This window comes from Desarmillaria tabescens, assembly GCF_030435595.1.
Source record: "Desarmillaria tabescens strain CCBAS 213 chromosome Unknown EV420scaffold_1, whole genome shotgun sequence".
Taxonomy (NCBI): domain Eukaryota; kingdom Fungi; phylum Basidiomycota; class Agaricomycetes; order Agaricales; family Physalacriaceae; genus Desarmillaria; species Desarmillaria tabescens.
Window position 1 is genome coordinate 1,361,758 of NW_026848300.1, and position 20,106 is coordinate 1,381,863.

Below are 20,106 nucleotides of genomic sequence, written 5' to 3' on the forward strand. Positions count from 1 at the left end.
CTCGGTATATAATCTGAAATATCTTCTAACTGGTGGACGTTCCGGACTTTTCACGACCCGTTGCTCCCTATAAGATGGGCTACCGACTTGTCTACGCATCTTATTCTCTTGATGTATATGGTTCCTCTGTTGGTCTCTCGTGTTCGTGGTGATCTTGTACCGTCGCTGGCGCACCCCTGCTAGATCTCTCCCTTTTCCTCCTGGTCCTAAGGGTCTTCCCTTCATAGGAAATCTTTGTGATATTCCAGCCGAATACCCATGGATCACCTACGCTCAATGGACCGCGACATATGGAGACGTCTTGTATTTGAATACTCCTGGCAATCCGACCATTATCCTCAACTCAGCCCAAGTAGCCACTGAGTTGCTTGAAAAGCGTTCCGCACTCTACTCTGATAGACCAGGTTCGAGAGGATCATACTGGTTATCCTAGGTTCTGACGTTTCTTTCATAGATATGCAGATGCTGCGGTTGTCGGGATGGGACTTTGCTTTATCTATCATGCGGTATTCTGATAGGTGGAGGTCAGTTGCCGTGTTCTGAAGGCTGCTGCAAAAGAATGAATGTCATCGTTACGGAGAGTGCATCGACGAATGTTCCATCAATATTTTCAAGCCCGCACACTCCCGTCCTTCTATCCAGTGCAGATGAAAGCTACTTTTGTATTATTACGCCAGCTACTGGACTCTGAAGATGGCGTATCTCATCATATCCGTCAGTAAGTTTCCTCATTGTATTACAACCTGCATCATCTCAATACAAGTTACTCCTCAGCTACGCTGGTTCAATTATTATGAAGACTGTTTACGATTACGACGTTGAACCAGATGAAGATCGGTTTGTGCAGTTGGCAGATCAGGGTGTGATCAGTGCTCATATCAGCGGCACCGAAGGGACCTTTCTTGTTGATTACTTTCCCGTTCTGAAAGTTCTCCCCAGTAAGTGAACTTGCGCTATCAGACGACATATTTAGACAGCGAATTCATCAAGAGTGGTTTCCTGGAGCTAGATTTAAGAATCTTGCGCCATGTGGAGGAAAGATGTTCAAGCCATGATAGAGGAGCCTTTCAGATATGTATCAGAATCACCTGTAAGTGATGACTCTGTCCCTCGAAGATTGATCCTCATACCCTACTCCGTATCACTGTAAAGGTCAGAAACAGTACTCTAGCTCTTTCATTTGTTTCTCAGAATCTCGAGAAGGTGAAACAGAACGGGGCCGACGTCGAAGTTATCAAAAACGTTGCCGCGATGGCCTTTGCTGGTTCGTTTGACGTTTTCATCGGTAACTATATAAAGTGACTTTCTCTCCTGGAACACTAGAGGGGGCCGACACTGTAGGTCTTCATAATAATCCTTCAGTTTCTATCGTCTAACGGATTGAGCCTATAGACAGTTTCTACTATCCTTTCCGTGATTCTGGCGATTCTGCTTTACCCAGAAGTTCAAGTTAAGGCGCAAGCGGAACTGGATGCCATTGTGGGCCAATCCCGACTACCACACTTTGATGATCGTCATAAGCTTCCCTACATTAACGCCACTCTATCTGAAGCGCTAAGATGGAACCCTGTTTTTCCTCTGGGTAACTGCTCCCGATAACGTTATTGGTTATATTGACCCACCGAAACCTTAGGTTTGGCTCATCGTAGCGTGAAAGACGACGTGTACAAAGGCTATTACATTCCAGGAGGTGAGCTCTGCCTTCTTCACAACTTGAACTACCTTGAGCTTGAGTTGTTTCTCAGGCGCAACCGTTATTGCGAATGTTTGGTAAATGTCAGAACATCCACCACTAAAAACTGACTTGATTGCAGGGCGATCCTTCACGATGAGAAAGACTATCCAAACCCTCTGGTGTTTGACCCTGAACGTTTTATTAAAAGGGAAGGCAAAAAGCTTCCTCCTGATCCTACGGCTGCATTTGGCTTCGGAAGACGGTTCGCTTCATGTTAATTGTATATCTTTCGTGGCGATGACTTGCGTAGGATCTGTGCCGGTCGATACTTTGCCTCCAATACCTCCTGGATTGCTATCGCGTCTATTCTATCTACGCTATCCATTTCAAAGGCTGTGGGTGACAACGGTCGCATCGTCGAACCTATCAACACCTTCACCAGTGACTTCCTGAGGTATTTCCTGTTTTTTTTTGTTTTTGTTTTGTTCAATGATGTCTGATACGACCGGACAAATTTAGCCATCCATTACCTTTCAAATGTGTTTTCAAGGCGCGTTCTGCCCAGGCACATGCATTAATTGTTTCGGAAGTCGGGTCTGCGGACATAAGGGATGATGCCATAGGTATCAGTACCGTAGCATAGTATTGTATCTGGAAGTCATAGATTGCGGCATCAACATTCTTTATTGCCAGTCGTGAGGTCGTCAAGTGAGGAGAAAAGATCCAGGCGGGCTGCAACCGAGATGGTCAACCGGCTCGGACTGGTTGCCATGGGCGGCCGAAGTTGGTTGCCTTCTTCGTGTGAGGTTCGAACGGTTTTTTTAAAATTCGAGACCGTTTACCTTGTTTCTGTTCAGGAGCACCGACGACTAATAAAATCTACTTCCTTCCTTATTTCTACTGCTTTGAAGCACTTTGACACCTATCGATGGGCCAACGATCGCAAACCTTCGCGATCGCCAAGGTCGTCCCATACGGCGAAACCAAGGCCTACTACCGTTGCGTCGCTGCATGGCACCACCAATGGTGCTATGGTATCCTTCCTCTCCTTGCTGCGCGTCGATTCTTGACCCTCTTGGAGCAGAGGGACAATGCCGAAATTGTAGTTGACGAACTCCGACGACTCCAGGGCCAATGTGGGAGGTGGGAGTCCCAGGATGCACCCCGTATACCAAGAGTCCCCTGCAGTTATATTTCATTCTTGATAGGGTCAGCGTGGAATGTGGACATCAATGACCCATTTGATTCCTATTTCCATCGGTCATCGTTTCAAGGATCGTTGCTACCAGCTAACATGCTCAGCGGAGATGGAGGTAGGTCATACTATTTTGTACGAATTGAAACGTGTTGGCGAATTCTGGATTCATAGACAATAACGAAGGCATCACTGTTATCGATGTCACAAATCCATCAAAGCCTGCGTATTGTTTCGTGAAACTTAGAGTCACGAATACTTTCCGCCGCTCAGTATGCTCGAGAATATTATGCGAGAACAGAGGACAATGAAGATGAGGTACTTATCTGTGTCGAGAAATACTGTTGACTCGAGTGACTGAGCTATATCTCTTCCAGAAACTCATCAGGGGCGCCATTAATGCACTTGACGGAGTAGACATGGTTACCCTCGATATGCTCACTGAGGCATGGCCCACTGTATACAAAACTCCTGGCACATTCGAGCCACCAATTATCGAGAACTGCCCGTCCTGCAGCACCTCAGAGAGTTCGGTTCCCTCACTTTTCGATCTCGCTCTAGGAACCACTGTCGAGCAAGGCTTAGCCACAGGAGACACCTCCAGTCTAGACAGCATCGTATGGATGGCTGAGAAAAGTTCAATGATCAAGGCGGCCTTGCTCAGGCAGAATCCCTTCCCTGATACAGGCCTGTCTCTTTTGGCGCAGGTCATAGCGCAAGAGTCTCGGAGCGAGCACGAAGTTGATCTCAAGAATTTCTCTGTGAACACAGATCAGCTTCTATCAATTCTATCTGATGCAAGTATCACCATCCGAACCTTGAACCTGTCTGGGAACGCTAACATCACGGGAGACACCATCCGAAAAGTATTGACAGCGCGTCCAACCTTGGTTCGTCTCGTACTGCTGAATACCTCCGTCCGCAACGAAGAGCTAAAGGAACTGATCGTCACCGAACCTAAGTTGTTCTATCATATGCAGGATCTCATCCACCCGTTCCTCTTGAACCAGGCAGAAAGCAATGCCGACGAGGCATCATCCTATCCTAATGCATTCTCATCCATCAGTTATACATCGTGGAGTGACGGTATACCCGTAGCATCTCTTCCGTTTCTCAATCCTCCCAAAATTGTTCAGGGTCTGACTGACGCCCTGATCTCATATGCAGCAATGCCAAAGTTCACCATCTCCAATCCTTCGTTGTGTTACTTCTTCCTCCGAGTAGCTTTCAGTTCCGCCGTCCGTCCGGTAACTCGACAGTGGAGCGAACGTTACGTTTCCACTTTCCCTCAAGAATCGTTGAGTGCACTTGAAGGAGAAGGCTGGTGCTTCGTGTTGAAAATGTGCGAGTCTCGATACTCGCAATATGAAGAATTCTATGGTTTCCTGAAAATACGCAATCTGCATGATGCCGCCGCTGGCGAAGATTATGCCGATGACCCTGCCTCCCAGAGGGTAGCCAGGACGGTGTTGGAGAGTGCGAGCGAAGAGAAAAATGCTGCTCATGCTAGCGAGGATTTTCATACGAACGCTTCTCGGCTGGCCTCTCCATTCGACGATTTACGATTTGGACGATTTCCTGGAGGCCATGATTTCTGAGGGTCGACCTGCCCCTATGGCAGCTGCGGTTGGCAGCTTCGACGGGTTTTGGGGCTTATGAAGTCAAGACGTGGAGTGCGCCTTATGGAAGAAAAGGATATTAAACCATTCATTGATGAGACACAAAGGACAGCGTCAAGTGTGGCAGACTTCAAGAATATGGTTCGCATAAGACAGGCATATGTAGGGTGAAGGTGGAACATAACCTGTGTACTGCATTACAGACATTTCGCCAGGGTGTATTCATATTCAATATTGAAGATCAACACAATTATTTGCCAAATTGTTGATGACTTCGCGGGATGTCTTGCAGAAGTTGCATAGCTGAAGGAGATTAGGACTGGAAGCTTCGACAATTACAGCATGATATTCAATACCGATTTACTGGTGTTCCTGGATAGAATAAGAAGCTCCATATCATATTTAACGAGTTCATTGCCCTGCCATTAACCGAAATACTAGATAGATGGTTTCAGCAATGGTTTCCGCCATAGCAAGGGGTTGACTTACCAATAAGATGAAAGCGTATAAATAGGCATAGCCATCATGTCAAATCGATAGATTGTCCAGCAAAGTCCTCCGTCTTCACAGGCTCGAGTTTGATCTTCTTCCTGTTCCCTGAAGCGCAGTCTCGCCGTTTCCGTTTCCGTTCAATAACCTGTATCCTTGCCTAGGGATCCCGTTGTAATGAGTACTAGCAATGAGTTCAAGTGAAAAAATTGACCTTCAGAGCTTCTAGTTCTTTGCTGTCCGTCTCTGATTCATCCCCATCGAAGGTGAGGTCGATGACGGTAGTTTCTGTCGTATTCTGAGCAGGTCCTGGAGGCAAAGGTGCGATGTCAAGAGCGCGAAGCACACCTAGTTGTGGAGACGTTAACTAGACTGTGATGAGGACATGTTGTAGAGAACGCACTCAAAGGTCGATACTTGAAGCAGAATACGACTAATGGATCCCCAATGCATACACTGCGATGACTGTGGGTCCCGGTGGCCCGGTGAGTGATAATTGGGTCCCCGAAACTATGCGTACATTAGTATATGTAGTGAAGTGATAGGGTCGCATGTACTCAATCTGGTGATCTATTCCCTTCTTGGTCTTTTCATTATATTCCACAGCCTCTGGTACGTCCTTATATCGGTGACGTCTGTGTGTATGCTGCATACGATGCAGTTCAACTCGGCTAATTTCCACCTCGATGTCGCCCACATTCTGCATAGACTGATTGAGGGCGTCATCGTTATCTAAGAACCACGGTTAATGGATAACATCACGGAACAAGCAAAGCAAGTCCACCTGTAAGCGAGATAGGCGAGAATTTATAGGGTCGCCTTGTTGTCTCTGAGACCCTCACGCCTGAGAACTTGTCCTTCACATGCGGGTCTCTACGAACGTCCTTGAAGGAATACGTCGCACCATCAATGCGAGGGGTTACTCTGAGAGGAATTGCGGCGTCATGAAGTTTGTAATGTATCTCGAAGGTCTGGAAGGCGAAGCTGAGAAACAAGAAAGAGGCAGTGGCAATTGACACACCTTGTTTTCTTCAGATGCAATCCAACAGGTAACCTTGTTTCCATCTTACTCTACCTGGTATTCTTCTATCTCGACGCCTTCAATAGTTATCCACACCGAAAAGTTGTCATGGCGGGGCATTGCCAATGCGAGGTACGTACAGGAAAAAGAAAGAACACCATCACGTGAAGTTGCAGTCTGGTAAACAAGACCGGGGCTGTGGACCCGGCCGTTCCTTATTGGGACCTGGCACCGGTAACACCACCACCACCCTATTTCTACAGAGTTTGATATTATTACTTCCAGAGGCTTCGTGGAATGTTTATACTGTTAAGTCAAAACTTGGCCTGGATCTTCCACTATTTCGATGTCCTTCCTACTACTTCCAGCCAAGGCATGACGGTGCAATCTTTTATCTTCAAGATAGTCTATTCCGTTGGAAACGATTGATATATAACCTGTTCAAACGTGGTATATGGGGGTGCTAAGCTTAATAGCATCGATCTCCTTATCTTCTGCATCCGCACCATCGTCGATGATAATATCGGGTACGATAGTGACCGCGACATTGGTCTAGGGGGTGGCACGATATCGATGTCGTTCGCTTGCAATACACCTAGTCATGGGTCTGTTCTTGAAAGAGAAAATGACAACAAGAGGACCGTAGAAGTACACCGACACCGTGAACGTTTCCTGGTCGGGTTAACTACCGTCGCCGCAAAGCTAGACACCGTTAGTAATAACCTCTGATTCAGCTTCGCTGTCAGCCCCTTCAATTCCATAATATTTTCGGTCAACGCGTGCAATGATTCTAGCAGGAAAGCAAAATTGTTGTCCTTTCAGTAAATTGCAAACGTCTAGTACGACACCGGGACCTGAGACGCATGGAAGGGCTCAAATCAAGGGACCCTAGTACAGTTTGTTTGCTTCCGGATCCAACAGGTGACCAGTGTCGTAACCTCACGCTGGTATTCCTCTGCATGAACACCTTCAACGGTGGTCCAAGCAGAGAAATGCAGTCGTAGATGAGTATGGTCGGATGACACGAGTAACAAAATTAAAGTGGACTTGGTCGTAATCAAGCTTGGTGACAATGCTTGGCTGCGCCTTCCCACTCTATTTTCAAATTCCGCCAACATCATGTCCTCTATCCACGATACACTCCGGCTCATTGATTGTTGCCAACTTGTACTGCAACCTAGATGTGGTGAGCTACTGCTGCTGCCTCCCACTGTTCTACTGTGAGTAATTGCTTTCGCTGCGCCTCTGTCTTCCTTCTCTCAGACGACTGTATTAGCTTTTATCTTCCAGGGGGCACTCGGACGTGAAATGGAAGGAAGCAACAACGATAAGGTTTTATTTTACGCTCATGGTCCTCAAGGGCATTCGCTGACTCGTCCTGTAGGCATCATCGTCGCACGTCTGGTCACTGCCATTCTTCGCGGCGACCATCTATTCGTGGTTTACGCACAGGGTCATTCCCACTGTCAAGTTCACCTTTTACTACCTTTTTACGACCGAGCGTTCCAATGACTCTCACAGAGTTCGCCTCTTTCGTTTTGGTATTCCCATTGTCATGAAAGAGACGCCACGGACGGTCAGCACCGAGGCGGACGCCCTACGATTCTTGAATACAACCTGCTCTGACTTGCCAATACCCCGGCTCCTCGATTCCTTCGTGTTGGGAGATTCCACATACACCATCATGACCAAGCTGCCGGGGCATAATTTGTTGGACCGTTCCTTACCATCTGACCAATTAGAAGTGGTGGCCAAGGAAGTCCTAGATTTCTTGCATCGACTATGGCAGATTGAGCAACCAGACAACTGCAAAGGGCAAGTCATGCGTAGCGCTAGTGGTCATGGGCTTCCCAACCCCATGACTCTCCATTCCAACCTCAGCAACACATTTCCTTCGACGCTTCATTGTTATGCTCTCATGAACTTCAAAGATCTGAACCATTTTATCGCGGATACGGCACCTTCCACTCTCGAGCATCTCGCAAATGACCCGGTGTGTTGGGTACATACTGATTTGCGGCTCCAAAACATATTGGTGCTGGACGGCCGACTAAGTGGCATCGTTGATTGGGAGGATTCGGGATGGCTACCCCGCCATTGGCAATTGCATATGTTCCGCAACGTATACATGCACGGCATTACATTCGAATGGTGGGCCTTATGGAAAAAGGAACGGATGCGTTTTGATGAAGCGGTGGAAGCAGTGTACGAACTGTCTACCGGTCTGATCACATATCCATTGTGATGCAAATTTATTTCCTAATAGATGGTAAATCGAGAATCGGCGTAACGTACTCGTTATAATGACAGAACGGGAGGGTGGTATTGATGGACAAGAGACTGATAGAAAAGGGTTAGGAAGTTATTATCGGCCTGGGTGCTCATGGTCTTGATCTTCGTTTCCACCAAACTAATAAACTCGGATCGATTCTCTTTGCGCCCAGGAAAGCTTCCTTTGTCGTACAGACCCATCAGCACCTGCAGGATCCAAGTCCGACAAGTCATGTTATGCGCGCGATTCTCATCAACTGTGGCGTAGCTCGTGAAGACACTACGGCAAATGTCGATAAAGTCACGACACGGCACGTATCCCTCCAACTTGTAGTAGCCCAATACTGCGCTGTTCCCTGTGCGCGTGGCTGGCGTTACTGTCTGAGAGCCGTACGTTTCCGCGTACGGCCGACCGGAGACTTGGTACCAGTGATGACGAACTGCTCTGGAATTGGCATCAGTGATGATGATGGCCCAATGAAAGGCGCCTGTAGCGAGTTGCACGGTGCAGACGTAGAGTGAATCTGGGTCGAGGGGGACGTGCTGGTGCATCCTACCAGCGGATAGCGAATTAGGCGCCATGCAGCGAAACGAGTGATGAGATATAAGGAATCGCAAGGGTAGATACGTCTGTAGACCACCATTGGATAAGTAATAGAGCTCATCGTTCGCGAGTACTTACTCACAGCACTGTTCACAGCAAATCCTCTCAATCTGAAGTGTTCATCAGCGCTCGTCACTAGAGCCCCTTATCGGCAGAATCAGCGAGAAGGAAGGAAGGAAGGAAGGAAAGAAAGGCGTACGTGGGAGTCGATAGTGGGTATGGGAGGCCAAGATGCAATCATCATGGAGCAAGAAGCGTGGCTTGAGCGTGGCGTTGTTTGACAATAGCCCCTAATCACTTTATTTTGTACATTTCAAATTTGCATGTCACTTTCTCATTTGTATTGTTGCTGGAAAATATTTTATTGTCTGCTTATTTCTGTTCAGAAAACTACGAGCTTGTATCGAAGGGCGATACGACACCTTTCTGGCGCTAAATCAGGTTTCCCCATCAGATCCTCAGGTCATGCAAGGACAATACATGCTTTCCTGCAGTTTCCTGCATGCCCTTAATCACCGGCACCGACTGACCCTAGCGTTCGTTCTGGATCCATCTGTAGCGCATGACATGCATGAAGGAAGGAAAGAAAGAAAGAATTCTGTATATATTTGGGTGTCGTCTCTGTTTTAACGCCTTCGACCTGATCTAGCCTGTGGTCCCGGTCCGTCTCTATGCTGCTTCGCGAAGAGCCAGCAGAAGAGCATCTGTTCTTCTCCAAGTCCATCATCTTGCATGTGCATTTCTGCTGATAAGAACCACCCTGTCCTCGTGTCCGAGTTCCGCTTGAACGTCCTCCCAATTTCTACCCTATCAGTGTTTGAAATCGTCAACTCGGCTTACCTCTTCAATTGCAAGAATGATTCTTAGAAGCAGCGGCGGCCGTCATACTAGTTGTCGAGGCCCGACCCGTGTCTGCCAATCACAACGCCACCTTTTGTCAGATAGCTGGACCTAGTCTGCATTTGCTTGGTCGCATCTACTTAGCTTTACCGTAATTTCTGACAGCATAGGCTGACTATTATTCCTTCTAAATTGCTGCCTACTCTCGGCCTATGAGCTAACCCTAACTCTGTCAATATTCTGACGTCTTATCTGTAACCTTTCGAACTTGTGGTAGCCATGCTTGAATAACGCCTCGCGAATGTCACTTAGATTGCTGATTTAAAATACAAGGGCATCCAGTACAGGTTGTATATAGTACATAGTCCCTTTTCAATGTCTTCCAAATAATGTCCTTACACCTTTTTCAATCCTATCTTGACGAAAAGCGTCGAAAACAAAAACTGCGACAACTGCTCGTCGTGTAACGGTAGATGCCTCCATCCTCGCCCAAGTCCCTTCAGCGGAACACAATACCTCGCAACCGCCTTCTCGTCTTCCCCATCATCGCGCACAGCGAGGTGCACAAATATCAAATCGAGCATGCCTTCGCCCCCGATGCAGTCGAATGACAAGGATAGGTCATGATTCCATACCGGATTAAAACCGTTGTTCTTTACCACGCCCGTCCGAGCCGAGATTTTCTTATCCTGAGTTTTGCCTGCCTCGGGTGCCTCGCTCGTTTCGTCAAAGGGCGAATGCGTCCAATCAGGCACGTGCAACGAGACCTCTACATATGGATCAATTACTGATTTTTCGACGACCTCTTGTCCAGAACTGTTTTTTGGAAGCGGGAGTTGTTGGGCCGATACGATCTAGGATATCAACTCGGTGAGCAGGCGACTTGATGAGGGGGAGAGTGTCATGCCTTGACTTCAAATAAGTACTTCGTCTTTTTCTCCAACAACGATTCACCTCCAGGTCTCAAAGCCTCTGGCTTGAGTACGTAGCCGCACCGCCCATTTCGTTGGAACATGGCTTGATTGATCATGTACCCTGAATCTGATCGACACGAATGAATATCACTGTATCAAAAGAATGAAGGACAGTAAGTAGGCCTACCGAAGGTCTGCCAGTTTATAGCCACCAGCTGCGCACCTACAGCCCAGTACCTTACTGGTTCATAGTTTGTCGAGTTCACCCTCGTTCCTTTCGGGTATATTCTTACCATATGCCCTTGCGTATGGCGCACTAGGGCTCTGGGATCAGTTTTATTTGCCCGTGACTCAGAGAGAGAAAATATGTGCTCAGGCGCATATGTCTCCGTTGCCGACAGGCCCCTGCATTTGACACCGACGGTGTACACAAGCAAAGAAACGAGTTTAAGGGACATTAATGGCTTATTCTTTGGCTGGGACTTTTTGACGCGCCGCCAGCGAGATTTAAGGCTGCTAAGCACACTAGAGTCCGTGCCGGACGATGAGGATGAGGATGACCAGGATTCCTCGGCTTCAGCTGCAGCACGAGCTTCCTCTGTTTTTCGGGCTTGTTCGGCGGCTATTTCCGCAGCAAGATAAAGATTCTTGGCCTAGAAATGGTTAATTGGTGAACTGTTGCATAAGAGCGATATCTTACCTTTAACAAAATCTTCCCTTTCAAATCTTCCGGGCTTGGTAGTTGATCCACGGGTGGCCTTCCCTCTACTGGCGCCTGTATTATTGAATCACCAAAAATAGCTGTCATAATTTCCACGATCTTGTTCTGTTGCTGAATTCCACAGTGAACTTCGGCAGATATAATGATGGCGTAGGGTGATGAGACGAAGGCATACTTCGCAATAGCCTCGCATACAGCCCGTACAGTCACTTCAGAGGTGAAGGTTTTGCCATGATAAACCACTGGCTCGCCATCTTCACCATCGTAAATGTCCACTAGGAGGGCGTTAAGGCCTCATATACGAAGTAGAAGAAGCGACACGCACACTCAACGCTGCGACAGCTGTGCAGAAGTGCGCGGATGTATCCTTCAATTGTGCTGACTCCGACAAGCTGATGTCCGACGAGGTAAGTATTGTGGGAGGAAGATATGAAATATTCCGGCATCGGATGCGTCATATCTTGCCAAACGGGATTATTGAGCTCGGAGAACGGACTATTGTCATTAGAAAAGAGGAAAGATATGAAGGCGTCCAAGCTCATGACTTCAGAGTTGGGTGAATATCTGGAAAATATAACTGAAGCGTCGGCTGCAGACTGGACAAGGAAGACGTCAACGAGGGTCAAGTTGAAAGGATGTTATTTACCTTTTGGAATTCCTGAAGAAACGTTGTGAATCTGGGTAAATCTAGTTTTCCTAAGTCATTGTAGATCGTTTCGATGTCGGGCCGTCTCTTGAGCAATTTGATGAATCGCTTGAAAGCATCAAAATCTAGATAACCATTCTTCAGAATGTCGGCCTCCTGTGGATGGCTGTAAATCAAATGGCCAGCTCGCAGTGGATAGACACATACATCGAATAGCTTTCTCAGTTCCGCCTGAGGTGAGTTTGCATTCAACCTCTTGCACAAGCCCTCGATTTCTGCAAATTCGAGTCGCTGATCGCCCTGGTGATCTGCTCCTTTCCAATACTGTTTCTCCCACACTGTATCTCGCACGTCGATGTTTCCCAAGCCGGTCATCAAACCCTGCCTGATCGTATGGAGCTTCTTGAGAGTTGTAAGCCAATCGTTGAAAATCTCAGTGGTGTCGGCAACGATGTGGACGGTCTTATAGCTGCCATCAAGAATGTAGATAATAGTTATCCATCGATCTTCCATCGCTTGAGATAACTTGAACTGCGAGCGGTAGTATCGAGACTCTGAACCTGAACGAATCTCCTTGATCGATTCAATGGGAACTGAACGCAACGATGACAAGGTCGTAGCAGGAGTCCAAAGGACAAGACGTACTGACACCACTTTTCCTCGATTCATAGCAGATTTGACCTTCATCCGGATCTATACGAAACAGTGCTCTTTTCTCTTTCTTTACCGATACCTTCAGCATTGTGGTGCCTTGCTGTAATACCAGAGGCACGCTCGTATCCGGCACAACTGGTACGTGGCTTAGAGACTGGCTTGATGATTGCTGAGACATCGTGAACTCGGTTTTCTTTGAGTGTCGAAGATGTAGATGAAAACGCGGGAGATGGTGATGAGTGGAGGGCATCGCCAAGCATTTCCGAATCAGTTTGGTCAGCTTGAGCCTGAGGCACCCCCGGCCATAAAGCACGTGGTTGCTGACGCGTGACGTCATGGTCCAATATTCTCCCATTTTTCGTGGAGCTAGACATAAGTACTGATCATCACCGTCGACTACAACGAGGAAATTTATCCTCTCCAAGGCCCAGGACCCTTCACTCTGGGTGAATCCCCGTAAAATGTGCCGAGCGCCGCTATGTGTTACTTGCAGCTCTAGCTGAGAACACCTTCAACTTGCCTTCAACGACACGCAGTTTCCTGTCGCTATGTTCCCCTGAATCCGAAGCCTTGTGCCTCGATTCCAATTCAAGGTCCTGCTTGTAATTCTTGCAAGGTGCCTTATATCTTGTCACGCGGTCGCAAATCAGGGGTCCTTCGATGTATTGGAGGATCACAACTAAACCGACGTTGACTCGGCGCGATCCTTCCATTTTAAACAAAGGCTTATTTCGCCAATTTCGAAGATGTAAGATGCCAAGTCAAGGAGACGCTAGAAAAACACAAACACGGGTAATAGGATTATTACGTGCATGGTGAACTACTATACCTCGGAATTATCATCGGAAAGCTTTTCGTTTCCTCATGACAATGGTGGCGATGATGACGATATTGGCAACGTGCTGCGGAATAGCACCGCGACAGGTACTGTGGGTACTGAATGCAATCGATGATACAGCGAGCCGGATGGGTTCTCTCGTCTTTGATAGAAATGGGCCATTTGAGAGCGTGTACCGTAGCTTCGCTGCTCACAGAGAGAAGAGTCACTGTCCGAGAGATGGGAAACATTTTGCATATGAAGTCTACCGCGCGTGTGTGCACCCTGGGCCCCTTCGCTGAAAAGCCTCAGCCAGATCCGTGTCAGAACGGACCTTTTCATTTGTGCGAGATGGCGTGGCATTTTGATTGCTTTTTCTGGCCGTGCCTGTCTGGGGCAGGAATCTTCCGCCTGCAAAGCAACCGGTTGCCCACTTTCGCCACTCCTTACGCGGAAAGGCAAAGGCCGAAACTTGGTGAGTGAGGAAACTTTTGCTCAGTTGTCAACGGTAAACAGTCTATTCCCAGCGTGCATGAGTTGATGAACAGAGCATTGTCCTTGAAACCGAATAACCTTTACTTGGAGTAAGCTCTTGAGATAATATTTAATGGGTTGTTGGTATAAAAAATCATATAACTCGGAGCTGATACATACAGATCATGTGGGATGGAGGGGTGACAAAATTTAGGCGCAGTACTTAGCTCTCTCGGGGTATGGAAGGGGGGCAGGTTGTCAGGTGTCGACGCCGAGCAAGTGGTCCGGGCGGTGAACGAATAGAAAAGCCCTATAAACGACATGCTTGGTGTCAGGGCTAATTGGCCAGCCACGAGCTCTTCGGATATTGAGTACAGCTGATCGACAGGACCTTGTGGCAATGCCCGCATTATTATTCTTTGCATCCGCTGCTTTCCGGGCCCGAAGAGATGTAACTACGATAATTCTTCATGATATTCCAAGAAAAGTCCTCCAGGGTGCGGGTATCTTGGGACAGAAAATTAGGGCGTGCTTATGCGCAAGATATAAAGGAAGTACCGAGATTCCTCACTGTAACCGTTAATTCGTACAATGATATACTCGAGCTTCGCCCTTCTACTTTCGGCTTCTCTTGTGGCCAGCGTCGAACTGGTCATTTCACCTTCTTGTGGAACTCTGTATGGCACAGTGGGCGACCTCAATTCCGGGCTTGGCTCGCTGAGTTCATATTCTACGATCGTTGCTTTTGGGGTAGGTCACGACCATCTTCCTGTTCAATGGTTCCACGCTTACCATGGCTATTGTACATCCCAGGACGGATACACCGACGGCGGCAAGCAAGATGGCACAACGCTCGACGAAGCCGTACAAGAAGACTCTCTGGACCCCAAGGCTGGTGGAAGAATGTCCAATGGTCCTGTCTGGGTAGAGTATCTGGCCTCGGACATCAATGCAACAATCAAGGATTACGCGGTAGGCCTTGCATTCCGTATTTGTATACGCGACTTATGTTCACGGACCCCAGGTTACAAAATCAGTAGTCGATGATACGCAATATCCCAGTTTTAAGTCAGCTCTGGATGAGAGAGACTTCCTGTATCAAGGTCGGGGGTTTGTCTTGTCCTCGGATATGAGTACTCACTTGGCAATGTTCTAACAGGAAACCTAGTTATCTCCTCTACAGGCAAGCCCGATAGCGATACCACACTGTTCATCATCTTCCACGGTATGGAGTGAGTCAATTAACGCATAACAACGAATGAACCGTACCTTACCAACCAACATTTTTCAGGGACTTCCTTCTTGCTGATGGTATGTCCGCATATTCGCGGCTGTTCAATGACATCTTCTAACAAGTGCCTTAGCCTCAAGCTTCCCGACCACGGCCGGCAATATCCTCTATGAGTTGATTAAGCTTGCCGACTCCCCATTGTATGCCAAAAATATCTTGGTCGTCGACAATTATGGCCGGGGCAACGTGACAGATGAAGGCGAGATCTTTAAACAAGACCTCTTCGACGGCCTCGGTAGTTTGACCAAGTTATTCACGGATGTGAATGTTGGCTTTATCAACTTCGAGAATCTCTGGACTGCGATCCTCGGTTCGGATCCAGGGTACGAGGCATTTGGGTACCAGAGCTCAGGCGCCTGTACCGTCAACGAGACCACAACTGTAGGCCAATGCAGCGATCCCGACACCACTTTCTATTACATCCCACAGTAAGAAGGATTTCATTTATGAACAGAACTTAGCTCACATGTTCCGCCATAGGTATCCATCTACCGTTACCCATCGTCTGATGGCTGACTACGTGAAGGCGGTCTTTGAGACATGCGTCTGAGGCGGAAATATTGATACAGACGATGTAACCATGGCACTTTCTGGGATTGGCGTTTAAGCGATTCTTGAATGATATATGATATTATTACTCACCGTTCTTATTGCCGAAAATTAAACGAACTACGCGAACTCCCCAAAACACCGGTTGCCCATGTGTCCTGTATGTAACCGGAGCTGAAGCGGGCCAAGAAGCTTAAGACTCACGAGACGCTCACGAGCTGTCCACGTCCGGGCTTCAAAGACTGAAAAGAAGGTTTCAAGCAAAGTTGAAATTGTGCATCAATCGCGGCCCGCACCGGTCCGTTACCATGTTCCGTATTCCCATTTGCAATTCGAAGGCTTCCCAAGGTTCCGAATCCCTGTCTGGCCTGTATCACTACTGTCTTTGCTTCTGAAAGGCATTCACCCGCCACAGTTGTGAAATCTGATCTTTAATTGCTCAGTCACGATCATCTGTTGTAAGATCGTTCTTGTCAGGTCGAAGCCTGAGACATGTCATCCAGTGGTCACGAGTCTTAAAGGAACCTGAATGAACGGAGCCTTTTCCACCGTGCGGAAGCTGTATTCTAAACCAGTATATAGGGCCCTCCTCATACGTATGGCCAATCAGGACTTCACCGTTCGCAATTTCCTCGGGTACTCCAGGCAAGTCTTCGCGGGTCACGCTAGTCTTGTGTGGCACCGTTCACCAGTACGTAGTATCTATGTGATCATGTATATGGCCTGTTTGTTTCTGATATTTTCCTAGACAATCACTCTTCATGTCTTATTGATCATGGCCAACATTTGTATCCATACGCTCAGCACGCCGCTCAAACATTTCGCTACGATCGATTTGTCCGACCTTCGGTAGGTGAGGATTTGGATCATAGAAGGGATCATCGTACGTCTATCAACTTCTGTGAGTAATGAAGATATCTCATTATGATTCTGAGATTCTGTAGTCTGCAACAACGCCGACCAGCAAAGGTCGTTGATGAATTGCACTAGAATGTTCCATTTTGCAAGCTCGACCGTCAAACAGTGCCATATTTCACTGCGTTGGTCAACGTTACATCGTCCGCCTCTCTGTTCTTGTCGTCTTCTGATTTTCTCATCTTTTTCAAGAGATTTTTCGTTAAATTGCAATGAGTTGGCCTGGCGAATTCGGGTATGTATTCTGACTCCACGATCGGCGCTACCGAGGCACGCTAATAGCTGTTCTAGTAGACCCTTCTCGTCGCTTGACTATTCATCGATCATCTTTGCATGGTTTTTATTACCCACTAATGGATGCAGATTGCAAGGAATTCGCAAATACAGACGAACTCGATGATTCCCGACCAGTCTTCGTACTTTTTTCTTTCTTCTTACACTATGGTCACTTTCTGACTAGGACCACTAATTACGTTTGCTGTAACCAACACCAGGCCAGATCTTCACAAACTCATTGAACACGTCGAGGAGTAGTTCTGGCTCCTAAGCTACTCAGCGGCTGGTTGCTCAATCCTCCGTTCTGGTCCCGTATCATCACATATACAGGACAGCTATCCACATACAGTCCCACCGACGTCACCGAGTCCTCCAACCGCTATCACTCTTGACTCCTTCCTCCCTGATGAGGAGCTCTTGGGGTCCTATACTTCACTTCAAGAAATTGACCATTCCGAAGGTGTTGATTATGAGCCTTGGTCTTTGCTATCATTTTCGTCTGGCTCGTTATATGTAACGAGGGATCGTTCGAAATCTCCTGTTTGTGCGTCGAATTCATGTCTCCACTGCCGCCAACCCCAGAATACGACTTCATAGCGCCCATGTCGTCATTCACGCACATGTTCGTCAACGATTCGGCCAACGTAAGAAACAGGCCCCAGGTGTTGTCGGTCCGGTGCGTAGGAGTCGGCCATTACCTTTGCAGGGTCGTGAAACAAAAGTCAAGGCCGATTTACTATTTGATGCTTCGACGAGTCAATTGCGCCATTTAGGCACCACTGGAGTCGAACTGAAGACCTCGAAATTCGAAGAGAGAGCGGCGTATAGACGTTCGGTAGGTTCTGTGTTTCTTCGCCTCGTTAAATTCCTAATTAAAGCCACGTGAAACTAAAAGAAAACTACGGAGTGAAGGTACGGATGCACCTATACCTCCGAGACGAGATCTAAAAATGCAGATGCAGTCATGCTTGAATCCATGGCAATGCAAGTTGGCTCCAGAAAGCGAATTGCAGGAGACAGGATGTAGTGAAGGTGTCAATGGCTCCCCGGTTCCGACTCATTTTGTCATCTGCTAAGTCGGACAAGGACGAATACGGGCCGACGATGAGAGCAGTGTAAAGCGTGGCGCGGCTGGCGGCAGGTGTATGATCAAGGATAAACAGGATGAGCCGTACGGCCAAAATTTGGTTCCGCGATGGTATTTGTATTTTGCGAGGCATTTTTTTAGATGTATCAGGACGAAGTTCTGATTAATATGGGGTTAATAGGTTGCATGGGGGTGGAGATAGAGCAGCATGGTTCTATCGATCTATTAAATAATTGCCGTAGTTTGCATCCCTATAAATTTATCATGGCAAGATAGGGAAAAATGCTGGGATAATACGATTTTGGACCGACCAGTCGTGGCGAGCATCTGCCTTGACGACGCAATTCACCGCTCGAGAACATAGAGCACGTTAGGAGACAGTTTTTCCTTGTGTTATATATTAGGGTGATTCATAACTGCGCTCTGCTATACACGCTTATACACGCCTATACGGTTGCTGCCGGGTACCTATCAGCCGTAAAATCATGCCGGCTTGACAGAACGAAGTAACGTGTGGTGTGATTTGCTTGGTGATTGCCTGAGGTTACGGCGAGAGCGCTGATATACGGTGATACAGGTCCAGCTTGGGATCGGAATCCTAGGTAATTGTCCACTCGGAATGTCGACCTGTCTGTCGATTCATGTCGGTTTCATATGGTCTTGAGATTATCACGAACAATGAAGCTAACGGAAGAAGGTGAGTTATTATGTATGAAATATCGCACCATCCGGTATCTATTGGGTACCGTCACCGAGGAACCGCGGATGGCGGCAGAGCCCTAGCAAGGAAGGGGTAAAAGCTCGGTTTTCATTGATCTGCGGCATTGACCTCAAGGCTCAATTTAAACACCCGGGCGGTCCTTGTCCTATTCAGTAATGGTAGCAATAAGTAGGCTTTTATAAGAACAGCAGGCATAATCGTATGACCCGTTGTTGGCCCTCTTAGTGCGACGTGCATATAACATGGTCGGCTGACTGGCCGGTGCGATATTAATCATTCATGTTGTCGGTCAAATGACCAGCTCTCACGGGTGGGTGGCGGCAATGAGTCGTGAAGAAAAAAAAGTGGGCCAACGATGGATATCCTATCCTTAGCTTGGGACCATTGGTTGCCTTTATAGTATTTCTCCAGAAAAAATGTCGAATAGGCTTATTTACCCCGCATCGTTTCCCCGGGCTACAGCATGTAGGGCACAAGTGAGCGCTTCCCCGCATTGCCTCGGTGCTGAGAAGAGATCCGATCAGCGAGCGGTTCTACGACATGTAACAGCCTGTAACAGGTGCGTAAGACGGTGTAATGGGGGAATCATGGGACGCCACAGAGAACAACATCAAAGGTAATCATATATGGAACAAGACGGGCGTCTCACAGAAACGATCCATTCAGAGACATGCAACCATAGAAGAATAATTGTAGACTTGAATCTGGAACAATACATCCAGGACAGTTCCAAGATAATTCAGGAAGAATATTCGGGTCTGTCGAGCCTTGTTGAGAATTTGTCTTGAATATTCCTGCTACGTTAGTAGTAGGTCTTATAGAGGGATGGTGGTAGCCGAGTTTTGAGTTTAACCCGAAGTCCGATGTCATAAAAATTTCTATTTGTAGAAGAAATTCACGGCCCAACGCTTCAAAATTTCCGTTTAAGTCAGAGTTTCGGGGTGGCACAGTCACCGCTTGTCACTGTTTACATGTGACCCTCTGTTACTATCACGCTTTCTGCGGCGTTGTTCGGCCGATCTTGCCAAGGATTCTGACTCTGAGAGAAAATGCGAGCTGGTGGCGGCAGAATGCCGCCACCGAGCGAGTCTTTTTCTCTCAGCAGCAGAAGCCACCACCGCTGAGTGAATCATTTCAAGGGGTAGTACTCTCTCATTCATACTACTATTTTTTGAATGCTAACTATTATTGATTATGACCTCGTTTTTTTTCCGCAAGCCAAGATTTGAATAACCCTTGGGCCTTGATTCAATCTCTCCTGCAGGAATTATAGCCAGCAAACCTCACAGGATCAATCAATTATACATAAGTTTGGTTTATTATAAAC

At 47.4% G+C, this 20,106-nt stretch overlaps 7 protein-coding genes across 7 annotated transcripts; 4 read left to right on the plus strand and 3 right to left on the minus strand.

The window, feature by feature from the left end:
* Positions 1 to 111: 111 nt before the first annotated feature.
* Positions 112 to 2,318, plus strand: EV420DRAFT_1616092 (cytochrome P450; the record flags this gene model as incomplete). Its single annotated transcript, XM_060475090.1, has 14 exons — positions 112 to 128; positions 184 to 404; positions 455 to 524; positions 581 to 718; positions 775 to 938; positions 991 to 1,029; positions 1,050 to 1,138; positions 1,192 to 1,264; positions 1,397 to 1,582; positions 1,634 to 1,690; positions 1,746 to 1,770; positions 1,815 to 1,937; positions 1,986 to 2,129; positions 2,195 to 2,318. The coding sequence occupies 14 exons, from the start codon at positions 112 to 114 to the stop codon at positions 2,316 to 2,318; spliced, it is 1,470 nt and encodes a 489-aa protein (XP_060339271.1).
* Positions 2,319 to 2,603: 285 nt separating this feature from the next.
* On the plus strand, positions 2,604 to 4,468 carry EV420DRAFT_1633904 (uncharacterized protein; the record flags this gene model as incomplete). The annotated part of the gene is made up of 3 exons (XM_060476247.1): positions 2,604 to 2,988; positions 3,118 to 3,188; positions 3,248 to 4,468. 3 exons carry the CDS (start codon positions 2,604 to 2,606, stop codon positions 4,466 to 4,468), a joined length of 1,677 nt encoding a protein of 558 aa, XP_060339272.1.
* Positions 4,469 to 5,012: 544 nt separating this feature from the next.
* On the minus strand, positions 5,013 to 6,119 carry EV420DRAFT_1633905 (uncharacterized protein; the record flags this gene model as incomplete). The annotated part of the gene is made up of 6 exons (XM_060476248.1): positions 5,013 to 5,138; positions 5,193 to 5,326; positions 5,382 to 5,488; positions 5,536 to 5,710; positions 5,763 to 5,962; positions 6,049 to 6,119. 6 exons carry the CDS (start codon positions 6,117 to 6,119, stop codon positions 5,013 to 5,015), a joined length of 813 nt encoding a protein of 270 aa, XP_060339273.1.
* Positions 6,120 to 7,118: 999 nt separating this feature from the next.
* On the plus strand, positions 7,119 to 8,244 carry EV420DRAFT_1472707 (kinase-like domain-containing protein; the record flags this gene model as incomplete). The annotated part of the gene is made up of 3 exons (XM_060469080.1): positions 7,119 to 7,219; positions 7,290 to 7,350; positions 7,384 to 8,244. 3 exons carry the CDS (start codon positions 7,119 to 7,121, stop codon positions 8,242 to 8,244), a joined length of 1,023 nt encoding a protein of 340 aa, XP_060339274.1.
* Positions 8,245 to 8,270: 26 nt separating this feature from the next.
* EV420DRAFT_36230 (uncharacterized protein) lies at positions 8,271 to 9,098 on the minus strand. The gene is made up of 2 exons (XM_060481846.1): positions 8,957 to 9,098; positions 8,271 to 8,900 (listed from the first exon to the last, which is right to left on the minus strand). Exon 2 carries the CDS (start codon positions 8,850 to 8,852, stop codon positions 8,298 to 8,300), a length of 555 nt encoding a protein of 184 aa, XP_060339275.1. The 5' UTR covers positions 8,853 to 8,900; positions 8,957 to 9,098; the 3' UTR covers positions 8,271 to 8,297.
* Positions 9,099 to 9,997: 899 nt separating this feature from the next.
* EV420DRAFT_1494716 (1-phosphatidylinositol-4,5-bisphosphate phosphodiesterase 1) lies at positions 9,998 to 12,912 on the minus strand. Its single transcript, XM_060470817.1, has 8 exons — positions 12,641 to 12,912; positions 12,203 to 12,588; positions 11,996 to 12,151; positions 11,675 to 11,945; positions 11,329 to 11,624; positions 10,816 to 11,281; positions 10,622 to 10,755; positions 9,998 to 10,568 (listed from the first exon to the last, which is right to left on the minus strand). Exons 1-8 carry the CDS (start codon positions 12,897 to 12,899, stop codon positions 10,110 to 10,112), a joined length of 2,427 nt encoding a protein of 808 aa, XP_060339276.1. The 5' UTR covers positions 12,900 to 12,912; the 3' UTR covers positions 9,998 to 10,109.
* Positions 12,913 to 14,531: 1,619 nt separating this feature from the next.
* Positions 14,532 to 15,781, plus strand: EV420DRAFT_1472709 (carbohydrate esterase family 16 protein; the record flags this gene model as incomplete). The annotated part of the gene is made up of 7 exons (XM_060469081.1): positions 14,532 to 14,690; positions 14,754 to 14,912; positions 14,965 to 15,043; positions 15,100 to 15,172; positions 15,232 to 15,251; positions 15,305 to 15,659; positions 15,712 to 15,781. The coding sequence occupies 7 exons, from the start codon at positions 14,532 to 14,534 to the stop codon at positions 15,779 to 15,781; spliced, it is 915 nt and encodes a 304-aa protein (XP_060339277.1).
* Positions 15,782 to 20,106: the final 4,325 nt, after the last annotated feature.